The 22,937-nt window shown below is 34.1% G+C and overlaps 2 protein-coding genes across 8 annotated transcripts in view; one reads left to right on the top strand and one right to left on the bottom strand.

The window, feature by feature from the left end:
• Positions 1-2,560: 2,560 nt before the first annotated feature.
• On the bottom strand, positions 2,561-5,766 carry Jrkl (JRK like). Its single transcript, XM_004838084.3, has 2 exons — positions 5,644-5,766; positions 2,561-5,251 (listed from the first exon to the last, which is right to left on the bottom strand). Exon 2 carries the CDS (start codon positions 5,093-5,095, stop codon positions 3,521-3,523), a length of 1,575 nt encoding a protein of 524 aa, XP_004838141.1. The 5' UTR covers positions 5,096-5,251; positions 5,644-5,766; the 3' UTR covers positions 2,561-3,520.
• Positions 5,767-5,831: 65 nt separating this feature from the next.
• The window catches only part of Ccdc82 (coiled-coil domain containing 82), a 31,430-nt gene continuing 14,324 nt past the window's right edge, over positions 5,832-22,937 (top strand). Inside the window, exons 1-6 of one of the 7 annotated variants that reach the window (XM_013069646.3) lie at positions 5,839-5,900; positions 7,455-7,495; positions 9,152-9,201; positions 10,358-11,073; positions 11,541-11,736; positions 21,021-21,113. In XM_013069646.3, the coding sequence (XP_012925100.1) occupies positions 10,372-11,073; positions 11,541-11,736; positions 21,021-21,113 (991 nt within the window). In that variant the 5' untranslated portion in view covers positions 5,839-5,900; positions 7,455-7,495; positions 9,152-9,201; positions 10,358-10,371. The other 6 variants (XM_004838083.4, XM_087212115.1, XM_004838081.4 and 3 more) reach the window with 6 other exon arrangements.

The following is a 22,937-nucleotide window of genomic DNA, read 5'->3' as shown; positions in this document are numbered from 1 at the left end:
TAAATGTACAGTTGACTTTCTGAAAGTATTGCATCAAGACATCTCAATGAGAAAACATCTGGCAAGACTGGTCAGAAAACAAGTGTCTATAACCAATCTTTTAATGGAAAAAAGCCAACAACACCTTGGGTGAGGCATGGACAGAATGGGAACTAAGAACTAAGGATTTATGACTTTGGAAGCAGTATCCAAACAGCTTTCACTGTCATCTGCAAGTGATCAAGCACATTTAACCTGGGCTGGGGATTTAGCTCAGTGGTTTCGCCGCCTGCTGTGCAAGTGCAAGGACCCGAGTTCCATCACAGGTACCAAAAAAACAAAAACAAGCACATTTAACCTGGTACTGGCTTAGCATTACATAGGTGAGAAAAGGTGAAAGCAAGAATTACAGAACATACCTAGGATTAAACAGCAAGCACTGTAAACTTGGGGTAAGATGTAAAATGCATACTATTAAAAAGTACACCTCAGTATAGACCACTTTCTCCTTACTTTCCTTCTCCTCTAACCTCCCCCTCTTCTACTGGAATATCCACTCTTTTCCCCATATTGTCCCATTTGAGGCTTCTTTTTTTTTTTTTACCCCTTGGATCTCTCGATCATTGGATCCAACCACATTTGTATTCATGTGCTTTTAATAGCACAGCTTTTCAGTATCTTTAGCCTGGCAAATCTCCCTTATTGGTACAGTGGACCTTCAAGTTACAACGAACTTGGCATACAAACAACTTGGGCTAATTAGGTTAATGGAAGATTCATCTGCTTCTTGTTTTCTATAGTGCGTACCCAGGGAACCATCCAGATCTCAGCTGTATTGACTTATAACCAATGCTCCCATGGAAACCAATCCAAGTTCGTAAGTGAAGGGTCCACTGTACTGTGCTACATCCAACTTTTTCTTCAAGACTGCCTTGTTAACTTGAGAGAAATATTAACATGAATTTATTTTCCCAATACTGGGTTTAAAATTGAAGTGCGAAAAGATTCTGACTGAGCATTGCTAACTAGAAATCAGAAAACAGATAATCCCAGTTTCAAATTCCATTAAGTGGTTGATATATATATAAAAGGAAAGGTAATAGAAACACAGTACGATACACACCTGCAATCCCAGGGTACAATGGTGCGCACCTGTAGCTACCTTGTTAGTTCAAGGCCAGCCTGGGGAATTTAGCAAGACCAGGTCTCATAAATACATACATACACACATACATGAATAAGTGAGTGAATGAGTAATAAAGCTGGGGATACAGGTCGGCTGTAAAGCACTTAGTAGCATGTATAAGCCCATGAGTCCAATCTCTAGTACCAAAAGAAAAAAGTAGAAATTAGAGTAGAGAAGGAAGACTAATTTTTCGAAAGTGTAAAGGAAAAAGCAACAGCTGCCACACATGGGCTGAGACAAGTAAATTGAGATACTTGTGGCAAGTGGTGGAGGCATGTGGCAAAAAATAAATGCTAAGGACTGGGAAAAAGAAAGAGGTCAACTTAGCACGGATAACAGAAGCACAGGCTTTAGAGTCAAATACTACCTGGCTTTAAATTCTTATTTGTAGCCAAGTGACCTACAGCAATTAAGAATACAAGACGAGTATCAACAGTTTCATCTAATTCATAATTAGAAGATTAAATAATACAAGTAGAGTGCTTAGAACACAAAACAGCAGTCTTTGGTAACTGGCAGCTTTTGTAATTAAGGAAAGAACAATCCAAAACAGAAAGTTAACCCACCAGGTGACAGGTTTCAGAGAAGAGCAAACACTGGTAAACAAAAGAGCAGACTCTGAAGCTGGAGAAAGTCACAGGATTCACACTCAAATCCACAGTGAAACTTTTACTAGGTATTAACATTAAAAACTACACAGCTTAATAGTAAGGTTAATACCACTAGGTGGCAATGCCACAGCTGTATTTCACCAAAAAAATTAATTTCAAAAACAGTGAACAAATCTAGACAAAAATTTCAAGGAGCTTTTTAGTACTTTCATTTAGAAAAATTATTTAATATATAATTAATACCAGACTTATCTGACTCAGTATGTATACCAACTTCTTATGCTTTTTCTCACTAAGCACTGAGGTAATTCACACAATGAACACAAATTTTTAGTTTCATCACAATTATTTTTTTGAAAAACCAATATATATATATATATATATATATATATATATATATGCAACAAACATAACAGAAATTATGGAAAGCTAAAAATCTTTTAAAGTTTAAACTTTTGGTGAAAGGCACTATGTTAAGTAGTTCAACAAAAACATGAAACGATTCAAAAATTAGAACCATTATAACTTATTATAATTTTTTAAATGTTGGACCAAAACATAATATGGGAACGTTTTGCTTTTATATTATAAATTAATTAATTTTAATATATGCACAGTATTTTCAAAATGTTGAACAGCTTATTAAAATTTATCAAAATTCTGACATATTACAGTTCAGAAGAAATAATCCTTTTTTTACAATTATCAAAACAAGCAATGAAATCCCTGGCTGGCACTTTCCATAGTTACTTGCGCTTTCTTCATAAAAAGATACAAACATGACTTTGTTTTAAATAATAAAAACTTTATTCTTTTCTTTTCGTATCAAGTAAGTCAGGTATGACAAAATTTTTCAAGTTATAGGTAATATTTCTTAATATTCCGTAAATAAAACAAACCTTACTTTTAAATTCCCAAGATGTTCACCAAATACAAGGTGGGAGCTCATATCATTACATGAAGCATTAAGAAATCTACACTATAATTAGATAAATAAATAATAAATGTATATTATTACCCAATTCATAGTAAAAGACCAAATTAAAATATTCTTTGTATAAATAACTTACTTTCCAAAATTTTTAACTCCATTTCCTACAATTGATCAGAATACCACTTTTAAATATCAGCTTTCCAACAGTTTCTCATTTAGCAGTTACTTCCTATATTTCATTTCCCGAAAAATCTCCCCTTCTTGCCACCCACGCAAATGTAAAACAGAAGTATAATTTGTAAGTTATTTTTATGATTAACAGATCATTATTTCCCCACCATTACTAAATTTCATTTTATAGATCATCCTGAAATCTAATAATACCCATTTTTCTCATCCTTTCAACCTATACATATACACAAAACAACTGTTTATGGTAGCACAAGAAAAAATTATTGTGGGAGCCCTCAAAGTTCAAGCAAAAGATTTTAGGACAGTGCTTAATTTTGTTCACTGTGATTTCTAACTTTTGCTAGAGAACTTGGGGAACGCCATGGTTTTTGAAGAACTGACTGCAGATTTACACAACTAAATACATTGGTATCAGTATAGTATCAGGTTCTGATTATCTGCAAAATAATGGGGCAAGACAGATAAAGAAAACACACAATTCGCAAGCTAAGACAGACACTTTTTTTTTTTTACAGGACTGTGTCTGAAGAATTCAAAAAACAAATACAATTAAAACATATTGCAAAGAGGATAAGCATGATAAACTTAATTATCAAAATTGATTAAATTAAAATGCCATTATTGACTTGAGTTTGTCAGCTTTTGTTTATTTCTGATGGTGGCTCTAAGTTTACGTATTACCAGTCTATCAGGTAAAATCATATCACCTTGTTGTTCTAGATAATCCAACAAATTTTCAGTCCATTGGAGAGCAGCTGCATGATTTATATGTTTCTCTGGAATTAGTTCTATTTCCTCCTCTTCATTTTCACTAGATTCATCTGTCTGGCCTTGTGCTCTTCTGATGATTTCACTGTCAGTTAATACTTCATAACCTGGTTCAGTACTGTCTACTTCAAGCCATTTTTCAATGTTTTCAGTAGTCACATTTTCCAGTCCTTTGGTATGTTGTAAAATGGTGGCCACAGTAGCCACAGAAATATCTTCATAATCAAAATCCATGCTTTCTTTCTCCTCTATGGTAGGAAAAATTTGCTTCCAAGCCCTGCTAATAGTAACTGGTTTTACTAAGTTCCATGCCATTGCTATTTCATAAAGTGCATCCAGCAGAGTTAGCTTCTTCCAGAATGATTTTAAGTCATTACCTTCTTCCAAGTTTTTCTGAAGAAGACCTGCACGATAATTTCTCTTCATTGTTGCTATGACTCCCTGATCCAAGGGCTGAATCAATGAAGCCACATTAGGTGGTAAATATTTAGCAAATATTTGACCATCATCTGAACGCAGGACATTTTCATTTGGATGTGTTGGTGAATTGTCCAACAAAAGCACAGCTTTTTCTTGCAAACCTTTGGATCTTAAATATTCTCGAACCTGTGGCACAAAGATCTTATCAAACCATTGTCTAAAAATGGAAAGATCCATCCATGCACCTTTTTGGCTGAAATAAGAGACTGGCAGGTTTAAAGTGTCAGTTGACTTGAAGGATCGAGGTTTCTTTGCTTTGCCCACAACACAAAGTTTAAGCTTGTGTGAACCTGTTGCATTGGCACAACACATGATAGTAACTCTTTCTTCAACTGACTTATGCCCAGGAACAGTACATTTACCTTTCATTACTGAAGTCCTGGAAGGCAGACACTTCCAAAACAGTCCAGTTTCATCTGCATTGTAGATTTGTTCAGGCTCCAAATTCTCTTGTTCAATAAAATCTCGAAAGTTGTTACAAAAATCTTCCACAGCATTCTCATCTCCATTTAATCTTTCATTTCTAATGTTAATTTCTCTAATGCTGTGCCGCTGCTTAAAACGAGTTAGCCAACCAGCTGAGGGGTTAAAATCGCCATCCATTCCCAAAGCATAAAAAAAGAACTCTGCCCTTTTTGCACAAATTGGTCCAGATATGGGATTCCCTTTTGCTCTCTGCTGGTTGAACCACTCCAGCATTGCTTTATCCAGTTCCTCATACATGGATGGCTTCATAGATTTCCTCTTGGCCAGAAGACTTGTAGAATCAGAACTGCTTGCATAAGTTATAATCTTTTCTTTATTTTTTCTAATATCCCGAACTGTTGTTTCACCAATTCCATAAATCACAGCCAGCTGTTTGGAAGAACCTCCATCTTCAAGTTTCTTTATTATATCGAGCTTATCTTTAATAGTCAACACCACACGCTTCCGTTTCCCTGACATAGTGAGCTTCGGGGACTTTCCTCACTCTTACACTGTAGTAATCCACAAATCTCTTTGACCCACTTTAACAAAGTCTTAACACACTCAATCTTCTGATCTTCAAAGCATCCTGATGGCCCTGACCCCCTCCCCAGCTGGGCTTGGCTGGCAAAGAGACTGCAGAGGAAGATGAAAGAGGAAGTTTGAGGCAATAGGCCTTTAACTCAAGATGGGCAGTAGAGGAGGCCCCAGTTCACCGCGGATAATCAGGATTACAGACATGTGTCTTATTACCCCAGTGGCCGCGAAGATTATAACCGCCTTGTGGCCACAAACCTCGTTCGCTCACAAGACGCGCGTGAAGGTCTTTCACCAACCACTGCCACACCCCAAAGTTACAGCAGAGAGCGGAAGAGCCAGGGAGTCGGGTACTGGTCCCTTCCCCTGAGGAACGGTAACGTTTGATTCCTTCCCCAGGTGCCAGGCCCTCCCGCTACGCAACGCCACTGCACTGTGTTGGGCTTAGCCTGCACAGTCCACCCTCTCAACCCCCCGGGCCCCTCTCCCACCTCAGCTGTAACCAGGACCTCGCACAGCTCTCTGACTGCCGCGCGGCAGCCGCTCCGCCCCTCAGCGCAGGCTCCCGGAAGACACCGCCTCCCGCGCGCCCGCCCCTGGACCCGCCCTCGCTCCGCCCAGAGGCGGGACTTCCTCTGATCCCCGGAAGAGGTTGGGGCGCCGCTAGTCCTGCTGGTGCGTGGTGGAGGCGGAGGCGGAGGCGGAGGCGGAGGCGGGGGCAGGGGCAGAGGCGGAGGCGCTCTGAAAGGTGAGAGGACGGTGGCTACGCGCGGCCAGCTTCTGGCTGGGACTAGCTCTCGCTTGGGCTGCTAATGGTTTATTGGGGGGCGGAGGAAACTGCTCCTTCTGGCAAAACCAGAGTAAAATCTCGGGGGCACTCAGAGTGGACAACGAGGCGTCTCTCAGCCAGTTGCGCCACCAACCCTCCTCAGTAGAGCTGCTGTGGAGCCGTACCCCTTATTTCTGCCAAGGGAGGTGCTCACGACTGAGGCGAGGAGCTGGATCCGTGATTTGGGTTTCTGGCTTTTCCAGACCCTAGTTTATTTTCTGGGTGCAGCGTCCCTATGCGGTCTGGGGGCTTCGGTCTTAGAGAAGCTCTGAGATCTCGTTTCTGACTGCGGTGCCCCTCCCTCCTGGAGGCTCAGTGACTCGGGCGTGGGCGGCGGTCTGCGCGGGGTGCCTTGGTCCCGCCGAAGAGCCAGGTCTGCAATGAAAATGACACTGGTGTTAACTCCCTAGAGAATCTTTCTCCTCCGTCTCCCGCTTAACCTTGCTGGATTTAGTGAGCCACTGTCAGTGTTACAGATTTTAATGGATGTTATACTGTAGTTATGGTGGATGCCAGGTTGGCAGGATCCGCGCTGCGAAATTGTGTAGTATTGGCCTATGATTCTAATGGGGGAAATTGGATTTCCTTTATAACTCTTTCTTATTTTCCCATTTTGTATTTATTTTGTGTTGTGCTGTACTCTTTTCCAGCCAACAGGAGGGCAATGGTAAATTTATTCACAGCAATGTGATAAGAACTTAATTAGAATTATATACTGAGTCCCTCAAATCGCGTACCATGTTGTTTTTGGTATCCCTAGTATGTTTTTCAGGTTCTGAGCTCCTTGGGAGCAGACATCGTAACCGTACTGTCATCGGTAACGACACTGCTCCAAACAGTGCTGACATTTTGGTAGACATTTGCCAACTATTTCCTTGGTATGTTAATGTTTACTCTCCAAATCTCCATATGAAAAAAAAAAAATCAAGGAAGAGTGATTTACAAGTTACTGAATCCCATCCGGTACATTTTCATATAATGATCTGGAATTCCACTGCCCTTCAAATCTTAAACATCTAAACTACCACTTACACTGTTTATGCAGAAACGAGATGATTTCTATACTGAATCTTTTCTGAAGTATGAATTAATATCAAAATGACATTATTAAGGTACCTTCTTTTAGGTGTAGAATTACTGTCAGAGCAAAAACACAAGCAATATGGATTATCACCATTAATATTCTTTGGCAGACAACATAACCATGTGTATCGTCTTATGTGATGTTTACCATGAAGCACAGAGATGTGATAGTATTGATCTTCATTCACTTATTTAATGCTTTCTGTTTGGGGTCTCTTTTTCTTTTGCCTGAAGGTAAGGTATTACAGAAGTTTGATTAGAATTCTCATTTCAAGAAACTGAGCATATACAGAAATTGCATCCACTTGCATGGATTCTTTTTTGCGTGGATTCTAAAGACTGAGATGTCTTACTAATGAACCTGATTTACCTTCTCATTTCTCTCTGTAGGTTCACTCACCTTATTCTTGTCATCCTTCTTCGCTACCCAGGTAATATAATAAAGATATACACAATTTAAAAGAGGAGCTAACCATGTTCAAATTTCCATCTTCAGTAACAAAAGTTTACTTGATGCAAATTGCAATTTTGAAATATGAGAGACAGTTTAGCAAATGAAATTGGTATATTTAAATAAAATGTGTCTCCACAAGCATTCAAATTCTGTAGTTTTGCAGAGTAAATATTTTTCCTCATCAAACACACTCTTTCTTGAAAATTTTACTTTTGGGCACTTTGGGAACTACATTCTCTTGGCTACTTGATAATTTTCAGAAGTTTGTGGCCTAACTCATGTGCACTAAAATTTAGTATAAAAAGCATGTTTGTAAAGCATGTTTCTATTTTAAACAATTTTGATGGTAATTTTCTGAAACTAAAATTAGCATGAATGAGAGATAAAGTAATACTTCAAAGTCTTTATTTTTACTACCTGTACAAATATGGTATTGACAGCAGTCAATGTATAACTGTGGACTGGAAATCAAAAGACCTGTTTTCTAAGCCTTGCTCTGTTGCTAACAAGCTGTGTGTGATCTTCAGTAAGTCATTTAAACGCCATGTGCTTGGCTTTTTTTGTTTGTTTTTGGTTTTGGTTTTTTTGGTACCTGGGATCGAACTCGGATCCTTGCGCTTGCGCAGCAGGCAGCGAGACCACTGAGCTGAATCCCCGGCCCTTGGCTTTAATATTTATAAATGAAGAGAGGTAGTATCTTCCTCTTAGGATCGTTTTCAGAATTTAAAAACAAATATGAAAGTACACTGAAAGTACAGGGAATTTCTTTTATACCTTAATTATGTGTAGTCATAGGACTGTTTAATAGTGTGATATTCTTAATTTTTTCTATCATTATCATAGGACTTATCTATCATATAGGTACCTGTGTTTTGAACATGTTATAGTTTTGTGAAATAATCTAGTGTAAGTAAATCTGCTTTGGGATATTAATAAAGTCATCTTTCACTGTAATATATTTTACTGACCATATTTGGTTTACTGTATCTGTTGAAAACTAATTGTCACTTGTTATCGTAAGTGCTTTTTTCATTATTTCTGCCAATTCAAACATGTTTACTAGAAAGCAGTATGGTAAACACAAAATATACAGTACTTTCGAGAGTATTTTTAAAGGGGTACTTTCGACTACACAAAATTTTCATCTTTATTAATTTTAATATAAGACTTCTATAAGATGCAACATAATTTCAAAAATATCAGACTATTTAGTCCATTGACTAGAATTTTTAGATTGCTATCACAATACTGATTATTTCTTGTAGCAGTTACTGTCATAAAGTTATACTGCAGTGTACATTATAAAGATAATTTGTGGTATATAATCATACAAACTCTCTTGTTCTGATTTTAAATAAGGTATTGTAGGCGGGCACATTGCATTATAAATATACCACAGTTTATACAATCAAATGAGCATTATCCTTTTCCCCTCTCCCAATTAATCATCTTGGGAAGCTATAAACTTGGCCCAGTGGTACTATCATTGCTCAAAAAAGTTTAGGCTTTTCAGTTTGAGAATTAACTTCAGAGTATGTCAGGTATTTTTAAAATATCTTTAATGATAATTAATATTCATTTTACAAAAATTTTATTCCGGAATCTGCTACCTGTTCCTTATACCTGAGACAAGTGCAAGAAGTGGATGTTGCAACTACTCTTTGGAATTAAAAAAAAAAAAGGGTGACTATTTTTTAAAATTTTTGTTTTTGTTTTGTACTATCATTTATAAAAAACCTCCAAGAGTATTTTGTGTTGTGCTAGGAATATTGGAATAATCAGCTTGATAAAATGACTTTTTTGAAAGTGATATCACTCAATTGAATAGATAAGCTCTGTACATGTATTCTGAGATCACTGTCATTACATTGTGGTAATCCTTAGCAACAAGAGAAGTACCTGTGTGTTAGTGATTTTCTAGTTATATTACCTGTCATTAATTGTTTCTTGTTCATAACTTGTGATAGTTTTAATGGAATTTAATCTTTTTTAAATCATAATTTGACAGCTTTTCTTTTTCTTCCCAGTATCATACTCTGCTTTACTATGAAATTTTTTATCTTTTTCATCTGACTACATTGTTGGATTGTTAGTAGTTTTCTATTATATTATAGTACATCTTTAACCTTGAGTGATTTAAAGCCATTATCATTCCATTAAGGTGTAGAGAGGTTACAGTTTTAGTGGGTAGTTTCTCTCTCAATATTGCACTGCTTTCTTTCTTGGTTGGTACTACTTTATAACTTTCTTCTTATAAATAGACAAATCCTTTATAATTCATGTAATTTCTCTGTTCAACATCCTTTTTTGGCTACAGGATGAATCTTCCTGGTAATTTCACTCTACTTTCATCCATGTCTTTTTTCCAGCCTGAAGCTTTTTCCTGATACCTTTTCAGTAATACTTATTTACTAAAAATAACGTTCTTTATCAGTGACAAAGTTTTGCCCTTTCTGTTTTTAACTGAAATGGCTTTTTCTATTTCTAATTTGGCACAAAGCAAATACCTTGAATTTTTCTTAGTTCTGTGTTGTACATTTCAGTTTTACATATAGTTTTCTGACATATAATTTTCTGAAGGACACAGACCATTTTCCTGTGTATCCCTTTCAACAACATATTCATATCATAATTCAGAACACATGTACCTACAACTATCTTATAGATGTTCAATCAATTATTTATTGAGTGGCTTTTACCATCTCTACTTATATATTCCATGTGATTTTGCTTCTGTGGACCATTTAATAAAGCAGAGTAAATATAATGCTTACCATATATGCATTCATTGCTGTAATCTGGTTATCATTGTTGTATTCCTAATAACTTTATTTTGTAGAAGCTTAAGTGAAAATGGTACATGTTAGAAGACATGAAACAAGGTCAAATTCTAAAACTCAAGCGCCTAAACAAAAATCTCGAGTTGATTGGAGACGGACCAAAAGAAATAGTATCTCACAGTTATTTGATAGTGATGAAGAGCTTGATAGTGATGAAGAGCTTCATAGTGATGAAAGTGTTGACAATGATGAACCGCTTGATTGTCATAAGGGGCTTGATGGTAATAAAATACCAGAAAATGAAAGAGAGCTCAAATTAATCAAAGTTGAAAGTGGAGAAAGCAATAATAAGCAACTCATTAACACTGGCAACATTTCCACATATGAAGAAGAAATGAACAAAACCAGTCATAGGACTATTGACTTATTAAATCCTGGAAAGTATCTGAGTCCAGATGATGATGATATCACCAAACACACTAGACAAATCATAGAGGAAGATTTGGAAGAAGAACAAATCAAACGAGGGAAAAGAAAAAGGACATCTTCTGTAATGGATGACAGTGATGACAGTGATGACAGTGATATCTTAGTTAGAAAAGTAGGTGTTAAACGTCCACGTACAGTGGTTGAAGATGAATGTTCTTCGGTGGAAATGGAGCAGAATAATCCTGAGAAATCAATAGCTGCTCGAAATCGAGAACAACTCCAGAAGCTGAAGGAACTCTCAAAACAAAGATCTCTCCAGAGACGCAATAGTGGTAGAGATTTTGAGGTGTGTTACATTTTGTTGATTTTGTTATTGTTATTAAATTTTTATTTAAGCTATTTAATTTTTCTGAAAATTAACGTACTGAATCTGTTCTATTTCTTAGTAAGTCTAGAAGTTTTTATTCAAGTATCCTTCAACATGTTTGATTACACTATTGTGTGTAATATGTTGTTTTACGTAAACTTCAGTCCCTTACTCTTTTTTAAAATTGAAAGACTATTCATTGTTTTCTATGGTCTTTCTTGTTCTTATTGATATATTTTTTAAACATACATCACTTAATCAAGGTATACTGTTCCTAATTTCAAAAGTTCAGCATTTAACTTTTCAAAATTCCTTAATAACCTTAACATAGGAACTTAATTCTGTGGATCTTTATTTTTTTGCTTTCAGATTTAATCTTAATTTCATATGCATAATGTCTATTTTAAAGGCAAAATTTGCTAATACATTTATTTTCATTTAATTAGTACTCTGAAAAAGAATCCTCCCCAAGTAGTGATGAAGATGAGGAGGAAGAGGGTGATTTTGAATATGATGAAGATGGAGATGATTATATTATTGATGACTTTGTAGTACAAGACGAGAGTGATGAAGAGAATAAAAATCAGCAAGAAGAAAAATTGACTACCTCACAACTGAAATTAGTAAAACAGAATTCTCTTTGTAAGTTAAATATCAGGCAGTGTTTTATGACATTCTTATCATTATAGTTATATCAGGCATCAAATTAGCCTTTTAGTCTCGTGTTCTGAGTCATTTTGATTAGGAACTGTGGTTTCATTATTATTATATAATTATAGATATTCTCATTTAATATAACGCACCACAACTGGATAAGTGACATTTTCCTAAAAGTTAGTTGTAATGTGTAATTCGAAACCATATAAATGAAATTTTAGTATTCATATTACAGTCTATTGATCTGTTGTGAAGTTTGAATGAATATTTTACACATGCATGATTTTGTAACCTAACACATAAGTCATTTTGAAAATACTCATTCAGTGAGTTATGCAGATTATCCAAATATTAATGCACTTCATTATACAATTTTTTAAAATTCACATTTGTTAATATCACTGCCATTGTCACTGAAATATTTCTATAATATCAGGAACCTGTCAAGTTCACAGTAGCACATACATGTTCTTCAAAATTCCAATTTCCACTTAATTATCCATTTTTTATCATTGGAAACAAACACTTGTTTTTTGATGGGTTTTGTTTTTTGAGAAAATATCTGAAAACGTTCCAATCTGAGTAACCGTAATTCACCATTTGTTCTTTGAAGTAAAAAACGTATTTCATGAGAAATGAAACTTTGCCACCACACAGTAGCACAAGTGCTTAGCCTCAAAACAACCTTTGTAATTTGGTATGCAGCATAACCATTTTGTGTGTATTTCTCCTTTAATTCCATGGGGTACTAAAAATACATACTTAAGATTTAAGATGTAATAAAATTAATTTTATTACTTCATCAAGGACATCCATAAGTAAAAGTGTTATTTTTACAGTGAATGCCTAGCAGTGATGACTACAATAATGACTAGTAGTTTGGTGCGTATACCATATTCAGGAGCCAGCTTCTTTTTCCAGTGTGCTTTTGCAGTATCTGTGAACATGTCTGAATCAGTAAATAAATAATATTTTAATGTTATCCTCTGACATCACAGATTTCTTTAAAGGGACTTAAAGACTCCCAGGAATCTGTAGACCACACTTGGAGGATTACTACTTTTATCGGGCCTTTTGAAGCTTCATATAAGCAATGAAACCTATTCAAGATAGGAAATGAGAATCTTGTACATCTTCACATAACTAATTAAAATAGACCAGAATATTTAGGGTGTATTTATATATGTATATTTGTTTGATCTCTACAACTATAGATAAATTTAAAGGTGGTTTTTATGATGTAACTGGTAGAAACAGGCTGGGGGAGAGATATATTCTTTATATTTTTCTTCAAGAATACATCCTTTTAAAATTATATTCTAGAAAAGGTCATATTTATTAAAATTGAGTATAACTGAGTTTGGTTTAATTCTCACAGTTTACAATAAAATAGATTGTGCTGAGTCAACTTTCAAGAAACTTAGCAGTATTAGAGATGCAGTTACCAGGTCTCACTTTACTGTGAAATTAATGACTGACTGTCTTCCTTATATTACAAGGCATTAATTCACTTGCCACCTGGACATTTGAATTATAAGAATACTCAGGAGGCATCCCATCATTCTGAATTATGTATCTAGAATACGATAAAACATTTGCTGAGAGATACTTGCTCATATTCAGTTCTGCTGAACATCTAGCATATGGAAACTGCTTCAACTTCCTTCTTTACCCTGTCCCTCTATAATTATTTTTATGGAAGTTTTAGATTTATAGAAATAATAAGTGTAAAGTACAGAGAGTTTCTTATTCTTTCACAGGCAGTTTATCTTATTACAAACCTCTTGCTTTAATTTGGTAGGTTTTGAGTTGGGCCATTATTGATACATTATTAATAATGTGGGTCATAACTCACCTTAGGACTCTCTCTTGGTGTTGTACCGTCTATGATGGATTTTGACAAATATAAAATGACATGTATCCTCCATTACAGTATCTTATACCATAATAGTTTCACTTCCTAAACATTTTCATTTTTTGTCTTTGCCTCCCTCCCTCCTCTGAACCTCCAGAAAACCACTGATTTTTTTTTTTTTTGTCTCCATAGTTTTGCCTTTGACAGAATGTCATAAAGTTGAAATCACACAGAATTTAACTTTTCCTATTGGCTTCTTTCATTCAACATTATGCATTTCATGATAACTCATTTCTTTTTATTATTGAATAATATTTCATTATGTGTATTTTCCGGTTTGGTTATCCATTCACCTATTGAAAGATATCTTGGTTGCTTCCATGTTTTGACAGTTATGAATAAAGCTGCTATAAATATTTGTGTATAGGTCTTTCTGTGGACCTAAGTTTTTACCTCATTTGAATAAATACGACAGAGCTGTAAGCTTACTTTTAATACTAAATATCTCTACCTTTGGAGAAGATGCATCTGATTTTTTATGCAATGTTTTAATTTGTGTGTTCATAATTACATCTGTTTCTTCCATCCACTCAGTTTTCTTTATTTTCAGCTTACAAGTCTTTAGCCTTATAAGCTATCTTTCTTCCACTTATAACCAGGTTTGTGCCTTTCCTCCCTTGAGGTGGCATATTCCATCAGCCACAATTCTAAATCTTACCTTTTTGAACTTGTTTCTCAATAAAAATACAAAGTGCTGAGGATTTGGTATCCATCACTTCAGTGAAATTTCTCTTGCTAAAGTTATTGATAACCTACTTACTAATATAATCTTCAGTTCTTTTATGAACCTAGTATTGCTATATCCTTTGCTGCCATTAACCAGTCTCTTCTTTTTTAGCCTTTTTGGTAGTGATCTTTCCTGCTTTTCCTTTGTAATACTGTTTTCCTCTTTTTTTTCCCCATTTGCCATATAAATGTTGATGTTCCCAGGAATTCAAGATTTTTCAACTACATTCATTTTGCTTGTACTTGGGACAATTATATTTCCCATGAACTTTAGTTCAATATATAGACAAAAGTTCCCATAATCTCCAGGCAATATTTTTTCTAAGCATGAGGTCTAGTTTTTTTCATTATGTTATTTAGCGTCTTTATCGGACTATCAGCCATTTCAGACTCTATGTGCAAAACTAAATGATTAATAGGTATTGTAAAAGAGTTTGAGATGGAGCACCAGCTATTGTTGTAGTTACATTATTTTATACATTGGTTGGAACTATAAAAAATAATTTTTGGTTCACAAAAATGTAAAGCCTAATAAAATAACCCAAGTGGGTGCCCCCACTTCCAAATCACAGTAAAACTCAATGGTTAACCACCTTCCCTTTGTATTCCTACTCAATGGTTAACCACCTTCCCTTTTTTTGTATTCCTTCCTGTTTTTTTGTATTTGTATTCCTACTTTTTTTGTATTCCTTTAGACTTTGTGACATATTATAGAAATTCATTGGTAGTCAGATGGGTAATTAAGCATATTGTCGGAAGACTCCTGAGTTTTATATTTTAAGACTGAGATAAATATTAGACATGACCAGATTTTTTTTAAAAAATCAGAAAGCATATATTTTAGAATAATTTATGGCTTAGCTAATTTTTAAATACAAATAATTTTATCAACTTTATTATCTTAAATGAAGAGAATGAAATTTAAGTAGGTTTTTTTTATTTGCTAGGGGATTCTCTTCTAAGATTTGCTGTAAGTCAATTATTGTATAATCAAAATATATTTTCACATTAAAGTAATATCCTGTATGATGAGTAATGAAAAACATTCCATAGTCTGGATTAAGTTATAACTAGACTAGTGTTCCCAGGTTCGCATGTTGGAAAAAGTATACACAGGTAGATAGGAAGTATACACAGGTAGATAGTAACCTAATATATGGATAATAAAGAGTATATATTTTAGTACCTTTTCATATTAAAATGTCAGAAACAATAAGCAGAGATGAGAAGAGTACATTTTAGCCTATAGTGCCTTGCTAAAATACTAGAAGTTAGACTAAGTGAATATCAATGTAATCTTCATCTAGCAAGGAAAGGGAATCACTGAATCACCACAGTAAAGAGTTGACCATAAGAAAAATGTCATAATCATTTACATTAAGTTCTGAATCTTGCAACTTTTCCATTTGTTCTTTGATAAGTAAAAAGCACCAGTGTATAAGGTAAATATAAACTCAAATGAAAATTTCTGTGAAAAATGTTTCATTAAAGGAACTGAAGAAAAAGCATTTCCTTTCATTCTATGAAAAACAGTAAACAGTTAAGAGAGAACAATTTGAAGTTAAAAATAGCTAGCTAAGAGAATTTCCAGAAAATTAAAAATATAAGGTCAGAAATAAAATCTATATTGCAAGCAGTAGAGAGCAAAATTAACAGTACAGAAAATCTCATGAGTGATATGTAGTGTAGAGCTAAGAACTAATGTAAAGAAGAAATAGCAATTCTAAAGAAGATAAAATATGTATAAAGGAATAGAAATAAGATCCTATTTCACAAATTCCTGAGAGTCTGGTATACAGAATGACAGAAAATTTAAAAGAAAATTTTAAAAATTTTAGTGAGATTGGTAAAAATTATTTGTATATACTAAACTCAAGCCATATTTTTAGATAGGAAAACATTCTAGAGTTACTTTCATCACACATAAAAACCTGTATGCTTATAGAGGTTAAAGAAACATTCCTGATAAATTGATGTAAATAACTTTGGAAATAGATATATGAAGGAACTATTTTTCTAACTAACAAAAAAAGACCTTTAACCATTCATTTTAGAACTATAAAAATCATCTATTAACAGTCATTAACATACTACATTAATATATCAAAAGAGGAAAAATCATGTAATTTATTGAGATTCTAAAGTAGAAAAAGCAAGTATGTAAAAATTAGTAATAACATATGTCCTTTACATGACAATATTCTAAACCAAGAACCAACATCATACTTATATGAAGCATCATAGAAGTACAGTATTCTTTTAAAAGTGAAGAATACAAAAATATTTCCTGTTCCATTTGTTCTGAGTCTTTTGAACAATGCAATGGAATATAAAAGCAAAACAAGAAATAAACAAGTACAGATGATTCCCAACTTATGCTTCTACCTAAGATATTTTGACTTTACAATGTTGCAAGAGTGAAATGCATTCAGTAAAAATCCTATTTTAAATTTTGATTTCCCCCCCCCCGGGCTAGTGATAGCCAATATGATACTTCCTTGGGATTCCAGGTGGCAACATAAAGCTACAGCTCCAAGTCATCTACACAAAAATGAGGATAAAGAACTGATACTTTAGTATACCGTGTTAACTAAGCTATGATGTTCAGTAAATTAGGTGTATTCCTGTGTTTTATTTTCTTTTTCTAGTGCTGGAGATTGAACTTGGGGCCTTAACAACAGCACCACCCCAGGTTAGGTGTATTAAGTGAGCTTTCACTTTAAGATATTTTGAACTTAGAATGACATCACCCCATTGTAAATGGAGGGTTTATCTGTATTGAAAAAGACATTATTTGAATATAATATGATATATTATGTGCATATATAAATATACCCACATAAACTATAACTTACTTATTTAGCCAAAGATACAAAAGAAAAAGGATATGAATATTTTGAGAGCAGGTAATTATATCTTTCCCCATTCTTTTCTTTTTATATGGCGGGTAGGGGGGATCTATTGGAGTAGAGAAGTAAGATTTTTGTTCTGCCTCTACCTTCTTGAACTAGGCTTACATCTTCATTCCAAAAGAAAGTACATCAATAATCTATGTGCTTCTACCTCAGTGAGTATTTATAAACCTTTTGCTTCCTTAAATAAACCAAACTAAGACCAGAATTGGGAGAGAAACAGACAGTGCCCAGGAATCCCTTAACAGTATGTGTCTACAGTGCACCAGAAAACTCATCTCCCACAAATATTCTAGAAAATTTCACTTTTGAAATTAATAAAAGATCTCAGAAGAATGGCCAGTCAAAATAATTATCTTGAATACTAGCAATAAATACTTAGACTGTATAATCAGGAAAAATTGCATGTACACTGGCAACCAAAATAAAAGTTTCTAATCCTAATCTTAACAAATGTAGTGTGCAAAAATTTTGTATGTGCAAAAATAAACTTTACTGTGAAATAAGAAACATGAATAAATGGGAGAGACAGCAAGAAGTTATTCTGAAATTAATTTTTCCCTTTTTATTAATATATGTAGTGATACATAAAATACATTCATTGTGGGGAATTGACACACATACATCTATCTTGATCCTTTTTACTTTCACTTCATCTGTCCTCCTCTCCCTCTCCCTACATCCCAAGATCCCCTCCCCATCTCCAGTCTTATCTCCATTTCCTATCTATATTTTATTTTGCTGTTTATTTAAATTTTGCATTTTTCATATAAGAGAAACCATGCAGTATTTAACTTCTTTGTCTGATTTATTTCACTGAGCATTTTGGTCTCCAGAAGCATCCGTTTTCCTAAAATTACTCAAATTTATTCTTCATTATGGTTCAGTCATACTCCATTGTGTATTTATACCACAATTTATCCATTCATCTGTTAATCTACATATAGACTGCTTCCAAGACTTACCTATTGTAGTTGTTCTGCTATAAGCATGGGTATGCATGTATCACTGTAATATGATGTCTTTAAATCCTTTGGGAAGATACCCACGAGAGGTATAGCTGGGCCAAATGTTATTGTGATTTTTAATTTTTTGAGGAATTTCCATACTGATTTCCCTAGTGGTTTTACTAGTCTATATTCCCAACATAGAAGGGTTCTAACAACATAGAAGGGTTCCTTTTTTCCCTATTGATAAATTTTGGTTTAATCTTAACAAAACAATTCTAAAATTCACCTAAAAGAACAAATATATGAAAATAAATTCTTAAAGAGTAAATTGAAAGGATTTTCCCTACTAGATATAAAAAGTTATTATAAAGTTACAATAAATAGCACAAGTTCAGTACTGGCATGAAAATGACAGTCAAATCAGTATGAAATACTGTGTAATAAAGGATGCATGGAAATCAACAGAGAACAATTAGACTATCAAATGAGGCATAGGAAATTTGATTAAATGTCTTAGAAAAATTGAAATTATGCATAAATGCAAATATTTTCCCATGGAGGAAATAAATGCAAATATTTTAACATGGAGGGAGTTAAACTTAGGATATTTCACAGAAGCAAATTCAGTACAGGAATTGGAGCACCGATAAAAGCTCTCAAGGTGGTCTGAGTTCTAATCCTGCTTCTGCCTCTATCTAGTTGTGTAACCTTAGAGCTCTAAGTTATTTTGTCATTGAAAGTGTTGTTTTATGATTTTAAGATGAGAAATTTTCATTTTCTCCAATTCTACATCCAAGTCTAATTTCTGTGCTTTGAAAGATAATATGAAATCTTACTATCATGCTTAACATCTGTTTAAGGCATAAGAGCATGAAATCTGCAAGCAGACTACATGAGTTCTAACCATGATTCTAACTCTTAACTAGAAAAATTTTTCATCCTTTCATTTCCTCCACTAAAAATAAACTGAGGGTAATAGTAGCTCATAGGTTTATTGTGAGAAATGAAGCAATGTATCTAACTGCTTAGAATGATAGCTGTCATATACTTGCTTAATAATATTAATTATTTTTAAGCTGGAGAATTCAGCATAATCTATCACCACCCACCTATCAACTCAACCATAATAAAATAAGGGTTTTCTTTCTGATCTTTTTGAAAGATTCTAATGCACATTGATAGGAGAGGGATCCTGTGGTTAGGAAAATGCTCCGCAAGTGATTCTGATCTCTGTTATCCTTTTCTTCCCAATCATAAAGAAACACTGTGAGAGTCTTTGAGTAGAGCAGCACTGTATAAAACTATAGCAGATGAATAACTAAGCATCAACACATTTAAAACATAGTAGAGTAAAAAATTCTGAGTGTTTGACAGTTAATCTTAGGTGCACAGAGGATGAATTTGACTTTTCAATATAAATGCTAATATTCCCAGAATAGTTTTCTGTTAACACACTTTAGGAAGTGCCAGAATGTGTTTAGATTAATTTAACATGAAGCTATATAGAAATGTTATGTTACATCCAGAGTTTAATGAAAGTCTAGTCAAAGTTGAATCATTTTGAAGTACTACTGCATTTCATTTCCCAATTTTGCTCTGCTAATTTTAAAGAAAATGTTATACTCATTAATGGCTATGATTTTTTTTTTTAATTTTCAATGATGATAGACCCTCTGAAGTCTCAGGCCCCAATGCACATTATCTGTCATTATTTACCTTTACTGCTATATTTTGATTACTTCAGCACCTCCATAGGTGTATTCTTAGAAAAGAACACAGACTAAAATTTTCACTGAAGTCTGAAAAACATATGCATTGCCCTTTTACTAACAAAAATATAAGTACGAAGGTTATTTTATGTTCAGTCCCATCTTTATTTTGACTTTAACTGGAAAGAAGCCAAGTATACTCTTGTTGATAATGATAGGTCTTACTTTCCTTTAGGTGCCCAAAGCAGGACAGATATTCCGTGATGACCATTTGGATCGAGGAAGGGGTCATATTTGATAAGGGAATATTTCCACAGCAATAGTAAACCCTCACTCAAAAGTAATGGTAATAGCATCACTGCCTGACCTGTCACAACAGACAGTTTTATCTGTGAGACTAGATCAGTGGGAAAGCAGTCTTATGTAGGTGGTGTGGGATAGAGAAGAAGACACAACCTTGCTAAATTAATGTGACAAATTTCAAATCTGGCGCAGCAGAAAGAGAAATGGAGTTTTTATAGCCATTAGGGTTCTGGCTAGGGTAGCAGTTTCTTGAACAATATCATGTATAATGAGCTTTACAGATTAAGGCATATTAAACAGTCTGTCTTTGGAGGTTTTTTTCCCTCTGGCTGTCACACAAGATGTTCAGTTGATAAACTTAGTTGTATAAGGTATGATTTTGATACTTTTTACGACATATCTCTTAATATTCCCTGAAATACTTTCCCTTAATAAGTTTAAGAAGTAAAAACTTGAAATAGTAAGTAGAAAAATTGGACTAGAAGCCAGAAAATTTAGAAAATAGAGATCTGCTCAAGTTACCAAGACATCTATAGGATGATTAAGCTATTTCTGCTATTTATAATATTAGTTTCTGGCCGGGGATTTAGCTCAGTGGTTTCGCCTCCTGCTGTGCAAGCGCAAGGACCTGAATTCGATCCTTGGTACCAAAAATAAAAAAATATTAGTTTCTTCAAGTAGGAAAAGGAGCCTATTGCATTCAGTGAATTGTTTTGTCTGTCAGATCCTAATATTTATTTTAAATTAATTTCAGATTCTTTTAGTGACCACTATACTCACTTTGAAAGAGTGGTAAAGGCTCTGCTGATCAATGCTTTAGATGACTCTTTTCTGAGAACATTGTATGGTAAGTACTTTTGTTTGTTTGTTTCTTTTTTGTTTTTTGCCTTTTTTGTTTGTTTGTTTTGGTACCGGGGATCGAACTTGGGTCCTTCCGCTTGCAAGGCAGGCAGTGGAACCACAGAGCTAAATCCCCAGCCCCTCATTGTATGGTAAGTTAATAGCACGTTTGGAACAATTTTTTTTCCAAGTTTTAAGCAACAAACAAAATAATGAACCATCATTAAGATTTACCAGTTGTTCCTTCAAGGACAAACCATACCAAAAATATAAAACCATCCTAGCGTTTCATATAAGAAAGATCCTAGTGTTTCATATAAAAAACATTCTAGTATTTCTTGAGATATATAGAAGGTAAATATGTGACAGGGCCTTGCCCTGACGTATGCTTACAAATCAGCAGGGTACTTCGGTACTCTTGTGCAGTCCAACTTCTGTAAGTTCACCAGAATTTACATACTATTTATGTTTTAAGGCTTTTGTTTTTTCTTAGAATATAATTTCCTTTTACTCCAGATTTCCCAGATGAGATTTAAACATTCCACTATGAAAGCTGTCTATGACCCACTCAAGTAATATTTTTCACTCTCTTATTCATGCCACCATCCTGATGAGATGGTAGCACTCATGTAATGTATTTTTCATATTGTATTGAAAATAATTTTTGTTTTCTTCCCTTATTAGAGAGTGAGAAGAACTACAGTTGATGTATAAATGTGTTTCTTACATCCAGGCCAAAATCTGGATTTAATAGGCTATAAATATGTTTTGTTGAATACCTACTTAAGTACCAGAATAGGATTTTATTCATAATTTATTGAATGCTTACTATGGACAAGGAACTACTTAAGGGCTGGTGATATAGCAATGACTAAAACATGAGATTTCTGTTCATGTTTAAAGTCTAATGGAAAAGACAGACAATAAATGAGTGAATAAATATGTATCATAATGTAATCTAGTTCTTGGAAAAAATAAAGTAGGATAAAGGATAGTAAGGGAAATTAAAGTCTGCACTATATATTAAGATCAAAGAATGTCTTTCAAAAGGTAAATTTTAAATAAAAAAATAAATGAAATGTGGGAAGAAGTAATACATGTACCTAGGGGTACAACAAGTTCTAAGACTCTTAGGAAAGAAGTTTAGTGTATTCAAGAACAACTAGAAGGCCTTATAGCCAGAATGGAATGAATTGAGGAAGAGAGAGAAGAGATGAGTTCTTTGTAAGCCATAAGTGTTTGAATGTGTAGTGATTTTAGAAAATATAAATTAACCAGATTATATTCATTAAGAAAATTTCAAAGACAAAAAAATCAATGCTTAACTTCACAGGCTGTGACAGATATGTATAAAGAGAGAATATAATATAAACCAAATGAGGCATCTCAAATTGTGAAGGATTCTAAAGAAAACATTCTATGGAAAAGGGATAGCTTGAAAAAAGGATTCTGGTTGTTGACATGAGGAGGTATTAACACTGGATTAATAGAATGGAGCCAATTGCAGAGGGACTTGGAAGCCTAGTCAGCTTTAAATTTTATCTGGAATTAAATGGTTAATCTGTGTCAGTTTTGCATAAGAGAATAAAAAAGATAACTTGGCAAGGTTTTTCTTCTAGCAAAAATAATGTTAAAGTTTGATACTTACGAAGAGAACGGTAGTCTCTTATCCTGATTTTCCCCCTCATGCTCTAATGAAATAATATTTTAATTAATTTGTTTCTAATTTTAAATACTTCCGGTCAACCATCTTCATAAAACCATGAAAAGATATCCTTAAATGTTCAATTTTTTCAGTGCTTTACATGGATAATATAATTATTTTTATTAT

The sequence above is a fragment of the Heterocephalus glaber genome, unplaced genomic scaffold (genome assembly GCF_053883595.1).
Source record: "Heterocephalus glaber isolate CG9 unplaced genomic scaffold, H.glaber_assembly_v1.0 deba00001429, whole genome shotgun sequence".
Lineage (NCBI taxonomy): Eukaryota > Metazoa > Chordata > Mammalia > Rodentia > Bathyergidae > Heterocephalus > Heterocephalus glaber.
The sequence above is the reverse complement of the archived record's forward strand: the minus strand, read 5'-3'. Positions and strand labels throughout refer to the sequence as shown.